Source organism: Triticum aestivum, chromosome 4A, assembly GCF_018294505.1.
Source record: "Triticum aestivum cultivar Chinese Spring chromosome 4A, IWGSC CS RefSeq v2.1, whole genome shotgun sequence".
Classification (NCBI taxonomy): domain Eukaryota; kingdom Viridiplantae; phylum Streptophyta; class Magnoliopsida; order Poales; family Poaceae; genus Triticum; species Triticum aestivum.
Genome location: NC_057803.1, coordinates 24044471 through 24061457, shown reverse-complemented (window position 1 = coordinate 24061457; position 16987 = coordinate 24044471). Strand labels below are relative to the sequence as shown.

The following is a 16987-nucleotide window of genomic DNA, read 5'->3' as shown; positions in this document are numbered from 1 at the left end:
ATGTATTCACACATGTATTTAAGTTTCTGATCAATACAATTCTAGCATGAATAATAAACCTTTATCATGAATAAGGAAATATAAAATAACAACTTTATTATTGCCTCTAGGGCATATTTCCTTCAATATCATGCATATGGTATCTTGCATTGCATAGTTTAGACATCATATACACAATATTCAACATCATGTTCTTAATTCAGACATCATATATGTGAATGCCCTCTGCTTAGTATATAAATCACATATGTGAATTTTATCACGCGATCCTGATTACTTAGATAACATTCATGTGAATTATGTCATGCGAACATGTTTACTAAATACATCATATAATTATCTCATGTCATCCTATTTACTTAGTCATCATATCTTTGAATTGTGTCATGCTATGCTATCCAGTTTAGATATACATCATATATGTGAAATTATCGCATGTTATCCTTTTTAGTTAAACAATATACATGTGAACTATTTCATGCCCTCTTTTTTCCACACTATCTATTGCATCTGTCTCTCATACAAGGTCTGTACATTCAACTATATTTCTTGTTTATAAGCCATTTGAATTGGAGTGGGTGATGGCAGTATCTAGTGGAGTAAAAATACGGTCTTCAAATAAGCTCCCTCTCACCATTATACAAAGACATGAATTTGAGAAGTTGACATATATACCAAGTAGAGTAGGGACTATTACTGCGGTGATTATCACACAGGCACAACATATGAAATTTAAACCCAATCACTGATTAGAACCGATATGAAATCCTCACCTGACAAAAAACATGCCATGATAAAAAAATTAAAAATCAGTCCAGAAGTGAATCAAAAAACAACATGCTGACCTTGTTGAGGATGCACCCAAAACCACGGCCCATTGCACATTGAGGATAGGAACACTAGTGTGTTGGCAGCAATAATGCTAGAGTGGATGCCACCAGCTCGCCTTGGAGTGATAATCTACGATGCCATGGAGGCTGGCCAACTCGTCGGGCACCAAGACAAAGAAAGGCACGAGGAGCCATGGACATCGAACTCTACCATCGAGGCTGACCATCGAACCACTCACTATGTTAGGGTTCGGGCGCGCCCGCATCTGGCGCTTCCACTCAATCCCCTCGCGCTGGATTACCTCACGAGTGGGGCGTGCTGGATCCAATCGCTCGTACGCTGGATCCCACCGCAGGTCGCTAGCTTCGCCTGAATCAAGCAGCCACCGCATCCACTCTCTTTCGACCACGTGGCACATCATCTCAACGGCTACATCCGCTCTCTTTCGACAGTGCGACGCATCATCTCGACCGCCGCCGATTCTTTCCTGTGTCAACGAATTTATTTCTTTAGGGAACACTTGCATGAGATTCCTTCGTTGCTTTGGGCCAACCAGGAAAATCTGGCCCAATTAACCACAAAGGTCCAAAATAGCTACGGGAGTAGCTGCCCTTGCGACATTAGGCCTAGTTCGCCACAAACATTGTGCTTACTTTAGATTGGACGGTCAGAAATGTTTGACAGACAAAATCATATGGCCAGAAACACCTAATTCATGAGAGAGCGGGGATTAGGTGTGGTTTTACTGTTCCTAATGTACATGCCTTGCATGTTATCTAGAAATGTGTTGGTGCCTCTTTGCTTTCAAAGATGGGTGCATCCTTGTGATCCCTTCGGGTGTGTTTGGTAGTTGTTCCCACCCTAGCATAGTTGTTCCCCTTTGAGACATGCTAAGTCTAGATACATTGGGTACATACATGTGTAGTTGTTTGTAGTGATGTATGTGTTGAGACATGATGTGCCGAGATTGTGTTCGATGGAGAACTTTTGGGCTCGTGCACCCTCCCTGCAGGCTACCAAACACACCCTTAGTGTATGGATACACCATCACGCATGTGTGTCGCAAGCATAGAGTTTCACAAACAAGTCAAATACTTGCCCATCAATATAAAAATATTATTCAAGGAACATTTCATAACTCATGGATACAACATTATATAATCTCTTCTCTAGAATTATCTCTGGGATATATTTCTAATTGATAGGATATTTGCACCCTCCAATGTGAGGCATGACTCGGCATGACGCTTTGCTAGTATATATAATGTAGAATCTTAGAAAAAATGCAACGTACTAAAAAATGATAATGACTAAATATTGTAAGCATATCATGCTAAATCTTGTGAAGTTCCTTGTTCTTTGAAATGTAGTCAAAACTCGTGTTGATTGACTTGCTTCGGTTTCCTTCTCTTCGTAGCTAGAATCGACACCGCCTTTAGTTGACTTGCTTGTTTTCGGCTTCCTTCATTTGCCAACACCAGTACCAACACCAATACCTTTATGTGCACCAACACCAAGACCGGCATTGGCACCTACATTTGCTCCAAGGCCAACTCCAACGTTAGCGCCTCCATTCGCACCAACACCAGCACCTCCATTTGCACCGGCACCAAGACCCGCATTGGCTCCAAGACCTACATTTGCTCCAAGGCCAGCACCAACACCAGCGCCTCCATTCGCACCAACACCAGCGCCTCCATTCGCACCAACACCAGCACTAATACCTTTATGTGCACCGACACCAAGACCGGCATTGGCACCTACATTTGCTCCAATGCCAGCTCCAATGTTAGCACCTCCATTCACACCAGCACCAGCACCAGCACCACCGTTTGCATTTGCACCGGCACCAAGACCAGCATTGGCACCTACATTTGCTCCAAGACCTACATTTGCTCCAAGGCCAGCACCAACACCAGCGCCTCCATTCGCACCAATGCCAGCGCCTCCATTTGCACCAACACCAGCACCAATAAATCTATTTGCACTGACACCAAGACCAGCATTGCCACCTACATTTGCTCCAAGACCAGCTCCAACGTTAGCGCCTCCATTCACACCAGCACCGGCACCACCGTTTGCATTTGCACCGGCACCAAGACCAGCATTGGCACCTACATTTGCTCCAACACCTACATTTGCTCCAAGGCCGGCGCCAACACCAGCGCCTCCATTCGCACCAGCGCCTCCATTCGCACCAACACCAACATTAGCACCGATAGACTTTTGAAGCCCAATATTAGCACCGATACCCTTTTCAAGCCCAACATTAGCACCACCGTTTGCCCTAATATGAAAATAGCAACAAACATCAGGAACAACATATACAAGAACTATTAACTACGCATGCATGAGTGTGAAAGGGTGACGGTTAAACATTATATAAAGACCCGTCATGTTATATATGTGGGAATAAGTTAATCGCGGACTTATGTTGTGGTGACATGGCTAGAATGCTTGTAGATGGAGTATCATCTTACCCGCCTCCTCCATCCTGTAGCTGTCCACGGGACAGCACCGGCAATGCCCCCCACGATGACACGAGAAACACCAGGAGAACAACGGTGCTACTAGAAATCTTCGCCATTGCTGATGGTTCTCTGTGTGATTTACCTCTCCTTTTTTATGAACTGGAGGGTTCACTCTAGGACTTTAGGACACATTTATATAGAACGATGTTCCCTCCTATATTTGGCTGTCTTTCATCAAGATGTGCGGTTCCTCCAATGGTTGTATATGGACTAGAGTGATACCCGGTTAACTACATTGGTCCCGAGGGCACTGGGGGTGTGGTCGCCGTGCATGTACTTGTGAGTGGAGTAGAAAGTGCCGACATATAGCTGGAACGGATTTCATGGTGAGCCAGGAAGATGTGGTGCATCTTAGAGGTGGAGGTATAACCAAAAGCCATTTATAGATTTCACTTCACATGAGCTATTTATAGCTTTCAAGTATTGTACTCCCGTGTTTCCACCCAGTGGTCTGAAGAGATGACTGCAAATGCAACTGGTTCTGTTCCACTGCCCAGCATCGCCCAGCTGGTCAGGAGAAGGCGTCTCAAATGTTCCCAGAGTTGAAGGTGAAATGAATCATCAAACGTTGAGCCTGCATGTGCTGCTTGGTATCACTTTGAAATTTGTCGCACCCACAATGTATGCTCCTTTAACATGACCGAATGACACCTACTGTGTTGTCCCAACGAGTGAAATCGAAAACATTGCACAAACCCACACTAAGAGAAGCCCTGATCTGAAGCCCGGAAGCCGTGCACCGCCAGGTTGTAGATAACCGTAACTAGGTAGCTTCTGGGGGTCAGTACTCAGTAGTATCACGGTGCTGATTCGTGGGCTGAGCGCCGACGCCGGCGTCCGGCAGGTTGGTGACCCTGACGACCAGCGGCGTGCGGACGCGGTGGTAGCCGTCGGACCACACGATCTCGCCGAAGTCGTACCGACCGCGCGAGAGCTTCGCCGGCGTGACGGTGACGTAGTACTCGGCCCTGGCGCAGCGCGAGGAGAACGCCAGCGCCGGCGGCCACACCTCGACGTGCGCGCCCTGCGGGCTGATGACGGTAGCGTGGTACACGGTTTCCCTCTGGAGGCCCACGTTCGTCACCGTCCGCTTCACGGTCGCCGCAGCCCGCAGCTCGGGGAGCACGATGGCCGGGTAGTTGAGGTCGGCGTCGCCAATGGCGCCGCCGGCGCAGCTGGTGTCGAGCGCCGGGGAGGAGAGCACCATCTGCCGCACCTGGGCCTCCGTGTAGCCGAGGCCGCAGAGGAAGCGCACGTGGTCGCGCGCGTCCGCGTCGTACACCAGCCCCGGGTCCAGCGCCCGCAGCGGGTCCACGTGCCCCGCGCCGGTGTCGAAGGCGTCCGCGGCCTTCTGCGTGCCACCGGCCAGCATGGCGTCCGACGTGTCGTCGTGCACGTACGCCGTGGTCATGAGGGCGGACTTGACTGCGGCCGGTGACCAGGTCGGGTGCACGGACCTGAGGATGGCGACGATGCCGGTGACGTGGGGGCACGACATGGACGTGCCCGTGTCGAAGTTCCACTCCGTGGAGCGCTTGTCCAGAGGGAGCATCGTCGGCGACGACTTGGGCGGCCACGCCGCCAGGATGTTCACCCCGGGTGCGGTGACGTCAGGCTGCGAGCTCAGCAACAGATCGGTTCAGTCCATACATATGTGCTCTTCACCATGCCAAGCTCAGGTGATCGTGTCGTCTACCTTGAGAATGTTTGGAGAAATGGAGCTGGGCCCTCTGGAGGAGAAGTAGGCGATGGCCGGCGCCGGCGTCTTGCCGACGACGGTCCTGCTCGGCGAGATGTGCACGGTCGGCCGTGGCCTGCACGTGGCAGACGATGGATGCGCGGTCAGAGAAGAGCGCGTGATCTCAGCCGTGCGTGCGCCATTGGACGGCTCAGATCCGATGGCGGTAGGTGGTTGATTGGTTACCTTGAACGGCTCTGGATGTAGTTGAGGATCTGGGTGCCCTGGCGCAGGTTGACGTGGACGGTGGGCAGGAAGTTGTCCTGGTTGGACCGCCGGGAGCTGGAGTCCGCGAAGATCACGCCGGAGCCACCGCCGGCATACACCGCCAGCGCCGCGCCCTCGCCAGACACCATCCCCATCGTGGAGAAGCACAAGACGATCTTCCCAGACGCCGCCGTGCGGTTCACCAGCTGGTCCAGGGAGCACGTCCTTCGGGATCAACGCAAATCGGTCAGTCAAAACAAATAGATACTCGGTAGGCATTGTGTGTGAGAGAGATTACCCATCGGCAAAGACGCTAGTGCTCTCTACTAAATGCATTTTCATGTCCTTCACAATGAAGCCCTCTCCCTGTGTAAATTACCAAAGAAAAATGAGAAGTGCACTGTATCCAAAGTTTCTTGCATGCACCACAGTCCACAAATGCATGCATAGTCGGCCACTAGTAGGACCAAGAACTCACCACGAAGGAGGCATTGCTCCCGAGCGCGATCACCGTCGGGAACCTCCGGTCGATGGTGCTGGCGGCGACGGTGACACCCCACGGCGACACGTTCTGCACCATGGCCGCGTCGGGCCCGTCGTTGCCCGCCGAGAACACCGTGGACACCCCGAGCTGCATGGCGTGGAACGACCCGACCTCGGTGCTCGTCGCGAACAGCGGCGACAGCGGCGGCGGAGACCCGAGGGACGCCGAGATGACGTGCACGCCGTCGTGCAGTGCGTCGTCGAACGCCGCCAGGATGTCGGCGTCGTTGCACCGGCCCGTCAGGTCCTTGAACCAGCACACCTTGTACACCGCCAGCCGCGCCCTGGGGGCGCCCCCGCGTGCCGCGCCGCGGCCCAGCCCACCGAAGTAGCTCGCGTTGGGGGACACGGCGCCCACGGCCGTGGACGCCGTGTGCGTGCCGTGGCCCACGCGGTCCCGGGCCGACCGGTACTCCGCGCCGCCGCTGGTGTTCAGCGGGCCGGTCTCCGCCTCGAAGCCGGCGAGGTAGTAGCGCGCACCAATGAGCTTGCGGTTGCACGCGGTGGCCGGGTCGAACTGCTGGCCTCCGACGCACGTGCCGCGCCATGACGACGGCACGGGGCCTAGGTGGGGGTCATCTCTGAAGCTCTCGGATTCAGGCCACACACCTGTTGAGGGCAGGGGCAGACACACACTGAAATGCTGAGGACCACAGCACTGTAACCACTAACAGGAATGAGTATGAGTGCAGTGCCGCTACAAAATTGTTAAGTTCAGATCTTGGCATCGCATGCCTGCATTCAAGGAATGATTGTAGTATCTTTCACTTTCATGGTTGTTCATGTCATTTCTCTTGCAGTGCCATGCCTGTGTGTTTTAGATAATTTTGTAGCTATATGTCCCTTTCAGGCTACAAGATCATGTCATGTGTGAAGCCAGAGAAGCTACAAGCAAGTATAGGACAGTGCAGCAGGGTTTGCAGGGATGTGAAATAGTTAGAGGACAAGTACCGGTGTCGAGGATACCGACAATTACGTCGTCTCCGTACTTCAAATGCATTTGGGAGGATGGTTGCTCCATATGCGAATGCAGGCTGAGGCCCATGAAATCCCAGCTCCTTGTTGTATGGAGCTGCAGCATCCTGCTCCTGAATACTGATATGACCGCTTCTGTTTCTGAATATAACGATCATGGGGTTCCTTGTCAGTTTATGGCAATAATCAAGTGCACAAAACTAGGTATATACAGATATAGGTATATTTTGGACAACAGGGACCATAGTGTTGAGTATAACTGTTACCCGACAATGTGGTGGCTTGCGTTGAATTGAGCACTGCCGCAAAACCAGAGAAACCATAGCTGTAGCTGTAGAGAATAGCTTGTCTTGCTTCCTCCGGCCTGCAATATTGTGACCATTCATGTATCCTTTTAGCCACATTTTTCTTGCCAAATGAGAACAAACATCTCCAAATTCTCTGAGATGCGAGGTTTTATCTTTAAGAGACAAAATGGTTGGATTGCTTCAAGTAAAGCATGCAATACAGATTGGATAAACTGAGAAACGGAATTAATAGAAGTTTCTACTATGGCATAAGTAGTACAAACGAAAAAATTACCTAAATTTTAACTCCAGTATTTTAACTTTATGTTGTTTACCCGATAGTCGTAGTACTACTTGAAATAACTCAGCTGAATTCATGTTATAGATGCATTGGATGGTGCTGTGCTTCTGCACTTCATTGTTTTTTTTATCAACTTCTAGAAATTCAATGGTCTTTTATTGTCCCCTTTAATTTTAGCTCAAAAGTAAGATAGTATATTACTCTGCAAAGACAGTTGACAGAAGTTGGAGATGAAACCGTGTGGTCAGAGAAGGACTAAGATCGTTGTTGTGGCCCAAGTACACAATGTGAACCTGCGATGCAACAGAAGAGAGAGCAGACATGAGGTGAACATCTGATCTGACAAACAGATAAAAAGATGAAAGAAAACCTGCACAAAAACCACTACATGTGAATGAGAAGCTGTGGTGCACTGAACAGGATCAATGGCAGCAAATGAGAGGGAGGAAACAACGAGCAGAAGCAGAAAAGCAGCCATTGCCCTTTACACAATGGCACTGGTGGAGTGGCAGGGAGATATATATAGACGCCATAGACAGACAAAAGGACACAAGATATGATTCTGCGGGGGAAAGCGTCCGTGCCATGCCTTAGGGTGCTTGGAAGACAAGCTTTGTGAATCTACAATGGCCAGGACATCCCTCCATGGCTGCATCATTCCAACTTGCCTTGTTCATCTAGTGATCTAGTCCATAGATGGCGGGTGAGATGATTAGGCCTATCGAGTTAAGTACAGGGTCTACCTGCTGAAGAGAGTACAGGATAACAGACCTAAAGTTTGTTAACTCCAACCTAACCCTCTCGCCCTCGTGTTCTAATCATCTGTGCTAGTGTTTTGTTATTTCCTAGACAGAAGAGGCAACGAGACAGCTATGAGCTACAGGCATATTTAACATGCTGTAGCTTTTGGGATTCTCCAAAGGCTAACATCAAGGGATCAGCTTAAATAAGTGCCAAAAGGTTAAGATCTAAGTTCTAGGGTTCAACCAAATAGGCAAGTGCCTGGAGTTATGAAGGTAACATGTGTGCTCAAATCATTAGGCTTTCAAGATCTAGTTTAATGACAAGACAAAGCAAAGTACTTTGAGTCTGTGAGAACTTGTAAAGTGTTTGAAGAAAGTCTATAATAACTAGCAGTTGCTTTGCCGAGGAAAAACCAGAAACCTTTTCTAGCTCCTGCAACCTTCTATAGCAAAATCTAAAAAGATCATAAAAATTTTGCCGAAAAATGATAAACATAGTGTAGCTATGTATTGGAGTTTACTGCACATGTTTCCACTTAAGGACTGCGTGCAAGCATAATGCATTCGCTGAACAATGATAATACTGAGCACTCACTCTTCCAGAAAAAACTAATTAACTCTTAATCTGTATGGACCATGCCTAATTAAATAAGTTTTCACCCCTCACGCTCCACTTTATGTACATTCAACCACTTGTTCTTAAGCAACTAGTATATCTCATATGATTTAAACTGGTAAAAAGAAGGCTGTGTTAGATCTAGAATGCACACAAGTGGTAATTTTATTTTCTGGAGTATGTATTGCAATTTGCATACAGTCAGCGAGCACGCTTGTAGGGCCAACCTTGTTCGATGATATGCAGCTTTTTAACTGTTGATGGACAGGCTGTTTACGGGGAAGATGGAGATATCCTTGTATAAGCTGTTATTGGTCCTGCAAGAACAAGGAAGCTGATATTACAAAAGGAGAGAACAAGAACCTGTCCAGTAGCGTAGTACAGTTTTAGCAGAACAGGAAGTATGGCAGATATCTCGAACCGCAACCATGTAGATGTAGACATAAGTGCACTCTTCAGTGATTCAAAGATAAGAGCATGCCCAGAAGGAAAATAGTGAACATCATTGCCGGCAAGTAAACCTGTCATATCTATCATTATGAAGCTTACCAAACACACCCCTTGACGTGAGAATTCATCGTATTTCTCCACTTCGGGAAAAAAAATCCAGCATGCTTCACCGACCGTCAATCTTCCATCTTTAAAGTGCAGTGACATATGTAAATTTACATCATTAGTTACAGCAACCTAAGGAATGGTCTACACATGGACTGGATTTGCAGCCATGCCAGTGGTTGCCTGACATTTGGCAAGTCAAATGATTGTCGACACAATAGTGTTTAATGCTCATTTTATGACTCCCCTCAATAATTCGCTGCCTTGTGACCATGAGGTTATGGGTTCAAGTCTTGGAAACAGCCTCTTGCAAAAAATGTAGGGAAAGGCTGCGTACCCAAAGTTGTCGGACCCATGCCCTGCGCAAGCGGGAGCTACGTGCACCGGGCTGCCTCAATAATTGGCTGCACAGCGTACTACCAGTTTAAGCTTTGCACATTTGTTGCAGTTATGGCCGGCTAAATAGTAATCTTCCTCTGGTTTCTGGTGAGGGAACAAATCAGAACAAGAGAGCTACTACTACTCAGAGAATGAATTGATAATGACTAAAGTACATCTCCTTGTTATGTAGTCGGCCGCATGGCCTGTTGCATACTAGGGTTTACCTTCATGAACTCCTGAACCTTCATCAGGCAAGCAAAGTAAGGGAACTTTCTCAAACAGATTTCCCCAACTTCTGTCAGGTGCCACACAGCAGCTACAGCGATCACCTGGAATATCTGGAAGCGCCCGAACAACCAGGTTTTCCTAGGAAATGCTGAGAAGTCCGTACATCCTAAGCTGTTCAATTGAACTGCTTTGGATCTGTCGATGTGCCAGCACAGATAGATAGCTACCAAAGCCGTCTAGTTTCCAAAGTCAGGCTTATCAACTGGCCTAAAGGACGATGTTGCAAGATGCATTTTGTATAGTACAAAGAATGGATATGCACGGAGGATTTTTTTTTTTGTGTGGTAAAGTTGAGGATATCCTTGGCAACATTTGGTTTCCTATAAATGCTAGATTTTAACTCTGAAAGCCTTATGCCAGATATATTAAAATCTATGCACACAATCAGAGAGGAAAATTGACTGAGAATATTACGAGTTCTTCTATATGTTGAAAGCAAACCATTTTGAGTAAAAAGGGAAAGAAGTTGAGCTGCTTTTCTTTCAAAAAGTACTTAAAAGTAACTAGACACTAAATGGTTATGGAACTTTTGAACAAATTAGAGAAAATATGTTTTATTACTACATGCAGCACTAAAACCAAGTTATGTATATCATATAGGGATGGCAAAATCCTATAGAATTTTACAGAGGTGCAGAGCAACATGAGAATTAGATACAAATCTTTTTTATTTGCAAGAGTTTCTAGAGTTCATTTAGATTTCACCAAAGTGATTATTCTTGAAATGGAGTTCAGAAGATAGCTGAGCTTAGCTTGTCAGAAGATGTTAAGCACAGACTTCAACTACTTTGCAATCAATCACTTGACTATTGTCTTGACAATGTAACATGAGCTAAAATTTAACCGAATTTGGAGGGTTTTTCATTATATGGGTGCCCTTCACAAGGTAAACTCATTCACACAATGAAACACTGCAACTGCACGGTTAGCTTTTGCCATCATGCAATGAGAACGATCACGCGCAAACACAAGAAATCAAGACGCAGAAAAGGAAGACAATGATCAAAGCATGCATGAGGCGACTGTAGCATGTAGGTTGCAATCAGTAGCATAGAAAAATACAGTGCCCTTAGAACTAACACTAGACAACTAGGAAGCTGAATAGGTTGTTGAATTCCCAGATAACAAGTTAACAAGCACGCACTACCTCGCAAGCAGCATCGTAGGAAAATCTAGACGATGATCGTTTCTGCTGTCACCAACAAATTGGGCTACCTTTAGGGCTTTCCAGGATCAGATAATTAAGGAAGACCAAGTGGAGCCGGTTACCTTTACGCGTTACGATGAAGATGCTAGTGTAAAGGGATCCAGCTTATAAAGCCTTAGAGCACTTAAGCTCAGGTAAATAAATCCCTGTTAATCTAAAAGTTAAGTTGGTGAGGCATCCGTTAACCAAGCCCTTATTAGGATTTAGTATATTTTTTCCCTCTTGAGGATCTGAATTAAGTTCTTGAAAACATTCTACTGGTGACATAAAGGCTACACCCCCACCCGAAGAATGGGCTAGTTGGCAGACAAAATGGGCAGGGGAACACAGAAGTGTAGGCTAGCACACCCATAGTGTGCATAGCCACCGCCAAAAGTCTCGTAGGCATTCGGTCGAACACCTGGTGGGCGCATGGCGGTCCTTGTCGAGCGGAGAGCCCGCACCGATCCAGCGAGTTCCGATGATCCAATCACGCCGGCACAACTGTCCCCCTCAGCCAGTGAGAAGCAGTTTCCATCCAATGGAAACAAGAAATGCACGTCGTGCCGCTGAACCCCAGGGGGACAGACACCTTGACTGATCTCAAATTAAGAATAGGAGATCAGCCTGACCTGAGCATGGCGATTGGCCGGGTAATCAGAGAGAGGATGGGGATGGCGACGCGCCCTAAAATCCATTTGGACAAAGGGGAATTTTTTGTTTGACCTTATAAAGATGAGGTTTAGGAGGAAGAAGATAATGTCAGTTGGATGCTGGACTTGGAAGCCCGCCACTGATCCAGGTATCTGATATCTCCCTCTCTCCCACCACCAAGAAGGGGGAAAAAGCGACGCTTCCGAAGCTCCCACCGCCGCAAGGGGAGGAGAGAAGTCGCCGGGATGGCAAGACCGCGGGCGCCGCGACGGGGACGCGCGCGCACTTGCCCTGGCCCGGAGGCCAATGATCACATCACGGTGGTGGAAAGGTGGCCAACGCGACAAGGACAAGAAAAAAAAATGGGGGTCTCCACCAAGAAACCCGCCATCATTCCGCTCCACCGCCGTCGATCCCCGGCGCCAGATGAGATGAGTGCACTCCTCGCGAGTCCTCCACGGAGAAAGCAGTCCGGGGGGAGAGAGGAGTGAGCGCAACGCAACTGACCGCGGTCGAGGTCAAAGACAGAGACAGAAGACGTTGGAATCCAGCCACCACTACACTCCAACTCGAGTGCGCCCCGCCCCGCTCTGCCTTTTCTTCTCTCCCCCCACGCACACACACATCATCAACAACAACAACAACAACAACAACAACAACAACAACAACAACAACAACAACAACAACAAAGCCTTTAGTCCCAAGCAAGTTGGGGTAGGCTAGAGGTGAAACCCATAAGATCTCGCAACCAACTCATGGCTCTGGCACATGGATAGCAAGCTTCCACGCACCCCTGTCCATAGCTAGCTCTTTGTCGATATTCCAATCCTTCAGGTCTCTCTTAACGGACTCCTCCCATGTCAAAATCGGTCGACCCCGCCCTCTCTTGACATTCTCCGCACGCTTTAGCCGTCCGCTATGCACTGGAACTTCTGGAGGTCTGCGCTGAATATGCCCAAACCATCTCAAACGATGTTGGACAAGCTTCTCCTCAATTGGTGCTACTCCAACTCTATCTCGTATATCATCATTCCGGACCACGCACACACATCAAAAATGAAAAATCCCCCGGAAATATTACGTAAATGATAAATTCAGGGGAGGGGAGGAGAATTCGCCCATGGCCTTCTTAAAGGAGACGACGTTGGTGTGAAGGATGCTGATAGGGAAACCGCCTGCCGGAATTGAACTGCTCAGTGGTATCTTTCTTCTTCTTTTCCCCTTTTGATTGAAACGCGCGATAAATAGAGACAGGGATGTGCTCCACTTGAGGCCTTCCTCTGAGGTTCCCCATTCTGCGTAGCTTTCAGGGGGTAGAAATCTGCACCTTCTCTCCCCTTGCTTGTTCCTTGTCTGGCCTGGTTTCAGAAGAAGAAAATTAGGTTTCATGTTCTTGGTGAGACAGAGAAAGAGGCTGAGTTTGTTCCTTGGGAAATTTTGTGTTGTCATGGGTAACTGCTGGTTTAAAGGGAGTCCGTACTTCAACAGGGTTTCTTCCAATGCGACAAAGTCAGGTACTGCTCATGTTCTTCCTGGTATGGCTCATGTGACTACGAAGTACTACAATACTTTCTGCTATTTCTTTGATCCCCCAATACTGTTAGCTTTCTAGGTATATACTGATTCTTTATTACCTTTTAATAACAATTCGATGGCATCTCCGAGCAATTATTTCTCAATCTAAAAAGTGCATACCTTCATGCTTCCTAGGTTTCAGTCTGATCCACTCCATTCACCATGTATTTTTTTCAACTTGTTTTTATCCAATCAAACCAGTGATATGAACTTCAGTGATCTGTCAAAGTATTCTGAACCATTTGCAAGTTAATTTTGGAACTTCTGGATTTTTTTTTTCCATTTGCAATCTTGTAGGCATACATTACATGACTTCCCCTTTTATCTGTTGCAGAATCTCCAAAATTGCAGAGCCCGTCGGAGAGGATCGAGAAGGACGATAGCCTGCTGCCGTCCAACCCACATGAGGTGGAGGCTCTGCGCAACGATTCGGCTCGGAAGAACCCTCTGATAGCATTCACGTTCGAGGAGCTCAAGAGGATGACCAAGAACTTCAGGCAGGACTCGGTGCTAGGGGGAGGTGGCTTTGGCCGGGTCTACAAAGGGTGCGTCACCAGTGATCTTCGCGAAGGGCTAACGATCCAGGAGCCGCTGCGAGTTGCGGTCAAGGTCCATGATGGAGACAACAGCTTCCAAGGCCACAGGGAGTGGCTGGTGATTACCATTTCTCAGTGATATATGTATTTTCGGTATGCTCTGGTTTACTGTTTGTTGCATATGAAGTTGATTTTTTGTTGTGTGTATGTTTTCAGGCTGAGGTCATTTTCCTTGGGCAGCTCTCACACCCAAATCTCGTGAAGTTGGTCGGTTATTGTTGCGAAGACAATCACCGGGTTCTCGTTTACGAGTTGATGCCCCTAGGGAGTGTCGAATCGCATCTGTTTTCGAGTAAGGCACCTATTGTTTCTTGTTTTGCTAGAAATTATCTCTTGATTATGACGCCAACCGGTTTCATTCACATGAACCATTTTATCATTCAATTATGTGGATTTGGAACCAAATTTGTTAACTGCCTAAAATCAAACTTTTTGTTCATATGGTATCACACGCTACATTATGTAGATTTGTTCAAATACTTGTGATTTACTAATGCAGGGGTAATGCTGCCACTGCCATGGTCCACCAGAATGAAGATCGCACTCGGTGCGGCAAGGGGGCTTGCATTCCTGCACGAAGCTGAGAAGCCAGTCATTTACAGGGATTTCAAAACATCCAACATATTGCTCGATGAGGTATACAAACCGTGTTCAATCGCTTCGATATTTGCTTCCATTCACATAAATTCAGAACTCCTTACACATGGAAAACAGTAGAATCGTTCACATAAATGGTTCAGCAAACAGAATGAACACCTGTCATTTTTCTCTTCTCTGAATCCCTCCGGCAACGTTCATCATCAGGAGTACAACGCGAAGCTCTCTGACTTCGGGCTGGCGAAGGACGGGCCGGTCGGGGACAAATCACACGTCTCGACCCGCATCATGGGCACCTACGGCTACGCCGCCCCAGAGTACATCATGACAGGTAGGTAGCCATCACCATGTCACTGAACGTGAGCAGAGCGATGAGAATTTGGTATCTGAATTTTGAACTGTTGTGCTGTTGTGTCTTGCAGGGCACCTGACGGCGATGAGCGACGTGTACAGCTACGGGGTGGTGCTGCTGGAGCTGCTGACGGGGCGCAAGTCGCTGGACAGGTCAAGACCGGTGAGGGAGCAGACGCTGACGGACTGGGCCTTCCCGCTGCTGGCGCACAGGAAGAAGGTGCTGGGCATCGTCGACCCCAGGCTCACCGCCGACGACTACCCCGTGAAGGCCGTGCACAAGACGGCCATGCTCGCCTACCACTGCCTCAGCCGCAACCCCAAGGCCAGGCCGCTCATGCGCGACATCGTCGCCACCCTCGAGCCCCTGCAGCAGCAGCAGCAGCCGCAGCCGGAGCTGGTGGTGGAGGTGAGCCCGGCCAACGGCTCCGGTGGCAATGACGGCGTGGGTGTTCGTTGATCAGACATATGTATGCTGACGTGTACGTTCTTTTCTGCATATAGTGATGCTTGTGCGAATTGTATTTTAGCAGCTGCTACATAGCTACTGACAGTGTTCTCTTGGTCGGCACACAATGCTAAGGGTCTTTCTCTCTCTCTCTCTCTCTGCTTCCCATGAATTCTTCCGGAATTTCACAACTTGCAGGATCGAGAGACTCTTGCGGATCAAAATGGGCCTCAAGACTTCAGAGACAGAGAGATATGATGCATTACAGGATTTTATATCTTTATATGTATGCAGTTCTCCTGCATGTTTCGAAAAAAGAAAAGAGTTCTCTTAAGTACTCCTTCGGTTCACAAATATAGTTTTTGGATACTTTAATATGGACTACATACGCACTGAAATGGATGAACAAACATAGCAAAGCATATCTATGTACATCAGATTCAAAAAAAATTAGAACAACTTATATTTGTGAACGGAGCGAGTAACTAGGATGCGGGTTTTTTGGATTAAAAGTCTCACACCATGTTGCATTTTCACTGAAAAAGAAACACGGAGTAACAAGCATCGTCAGGCTCCTGGATACATTACTTGCTAATATGCTCTCTTCGTTCCAAAATAATTAAAGTGATGAGTTTGTTCTAAATCAAATTCATTTTAGTTTAACTAAGTTATATAAAATATATGAACATCTACAGCATCAATTTTTATTTGATTCATTATGAAATATATTTCATATTTGTAAGTACGATATTACAGGTATTAGCACATTTTTCTATGGACTGTCAGACTTTAGAAAGTTTAACTTAATGCAACCTGTAACTTCAATTATTTTAAAAATGAGGGAGTAGTTACTAAAATGTAAAGGCTACTTAAAAACTAAAGCACCATAAGCTACTATGCAATTTTTTTATTGTTTTAAAAAACATATTCATACCATTATTGTCAAAGAAGGTTAGAAAGAAACTGACAAAAGGTACTCCCTCCGTCTTATAATATAAAATGTTATTACAACTGATGTATTCATATTGGTCATAATAACATCTTATATTATGAGACGGAGGAAGTACAAAACAAGCAACCTAGGGCATGTATCGGAATCGGGACTCCGCAGACCCAAACAAGGTTTGAACTCTGGTGCATGTGCGAAGATCTACCTAGCATGTGTCGGAATCGGGGCTCCGCGGACCCAAACAAGGCAATCTCCCATATTCATCACGGCTCACCGGGTCTGGACATTACGTATCTACATGACCTAGCCGTCCACATGAAAAGCAAAAATACGGCAAATTCTCATGTTGGATGTCATAGAAATTGTGTTTCTTTTTTTTTCGCCGATTCAAATTGAACCCACCACATCAATGGCTCCTTCACATTAATCCAGATCCTTGCCCTTAGCGATCCGCCATACTCAAAACCCTTGGCATCAATATCCAGCTTGGTAACATCACCTAACATAACAACAATCTTTTTTGGCCATGGTGGGTATCTTCTGAGATTAAATGGGAGATTTATTGCCATGGTCGAGCTCGATCACCACTGCATGCTTGCCCACCATCCAAGGACTTCCTTCCAAGATGCGATCCC

The 16987-nt window shown here is 47.2% G+C and overlaps 2 protein-coding genes across 6 annotated transcripts; one reads left to right on the top strand and one right to left on the bottom strand.

The window, feature by feature from the left end:
• Window positions 1-1926: 1926 nt before the first annotated feature.
• On the bottom strand, window positions 1927-12376 carry LOC123084878 (subtilisin-like protease SBT3.18). Of its 5 annotated transcripts, XM_044506408.1 has the most exons (13): window positions 9933-12375; window positions 9665-9810; window positions 9322-9410; window positions 9000-9089; window positions 7615-7706; window positions 7092-7189; window positions 6802-6966; window positions 5786-6459; window positions 5606-5673; window positions 5287-5532; window positions 5059-5176; window positions 3312-4977; window positions 1927-3118 (listed from the first exon to the last, which is right to left on the bottom strand). In XM_044506408.1, exons 7-12 carry the CDS (start codon window positions 6929-6931, stop codon window positions 4144-4146), a joined length of 2070 nt encoding a protein of 689 aa, XP_044362343.1. In that variant the 5' UTR covers window positions 6932-6966; window positions 7092-7189; window positions 7615-7706; window positions 9000-9089; window positions 9322-9410; window positions 9665-9810; window positions 9933-12375; the 3' UTR covers window positions 1927-3118; window positions 3312-4143. The 5 variants fall into 5 exon arrangements, with proteins under 5 accessions (XP_044362343.1, XP_044362345.1, XP_044362344.1 ...); XM_044506410.1 differs by lacking the exon at window positions 7615-7706 and having other exon boundaries at window positions 9665-12376; XM_044506409.1 differs by lacking the exon at window positions 7615-7706 and having other exon boundaries at window positions 9322-12376.
• Window positions 12377-12843: 467 nt separating this feature from the next.
• LOC123084877 (probable serine/threonine-protein kinase PBL16) lies at window positions 12844-15552 on the top strand. Its single transcript, XM_044506406.1, has 7 exons — window positions 12844-13035; window positions 13140-13350; window positions 13746-14065; window positions 14164-14299; window positions 14507-14643; window positions 14812-14935; window positions 15027-15552. The coding sequence occupies exons 2-7, from the start codon at window positions 13224-13226 to the stop codon at window positions 15413-15415; spliced, it is 1233 nt and encodes a 410-aa protein (XP_044362341.1). The 5' UTR covers window positions 12844-13035; window positions 13140-13223; the 3' UTR covers window positions 15416-15552.
• Window positions 15553-16987: the final 1435 nt, after the last annotated feature.

Bases quoted from the DNA above. Each gene is read 5' to 3' on its own strand.
- LOC123084878 (XM_044506407.1), bottom strand. From the start codon at position 7,891: ATGGCTGCTTTTCTGCTTCTGCTCGTTGTTTCCTCCCTCTCATTTGCT. The intron at 7,190-7,614 runs GTAATATACTAT...ACAATATTGCAG, and splicing joins CTGTCAACTGTCTTTGCAGA to GCCGGAGGAAGCAAGACAAG. The intron at 5,533-5,605 runs GTAATCTCTCTC...TTGATCCCGAAG, and splicing joins ACTAGCGTCTTTGCCGATGG to GACGTGCTCCCTGGACCAGC.
- LOC123084877 (XM_044506406.1), top strand. From the start codon at position 13,224: ATGTTCTTGGTGAGACAGAGAAAGAGGCTGAGTTTGTTCCTTGGGAAA. The intron at 14,066-14,163 runs GTGATTACCATT...GTATGTTTTCAG, and splicing joins AAGGCCACAGGGAGTGGCTG to GCTGAGGTCATTTTCCTTGG. The intron at 14,936-15,026 runs GTAGGTAGCCAT...TGTGTCTTGCAG, and splicing joins CCCAGAGTACATCATGACAG to GGCACCTGACGGCGATGAGC.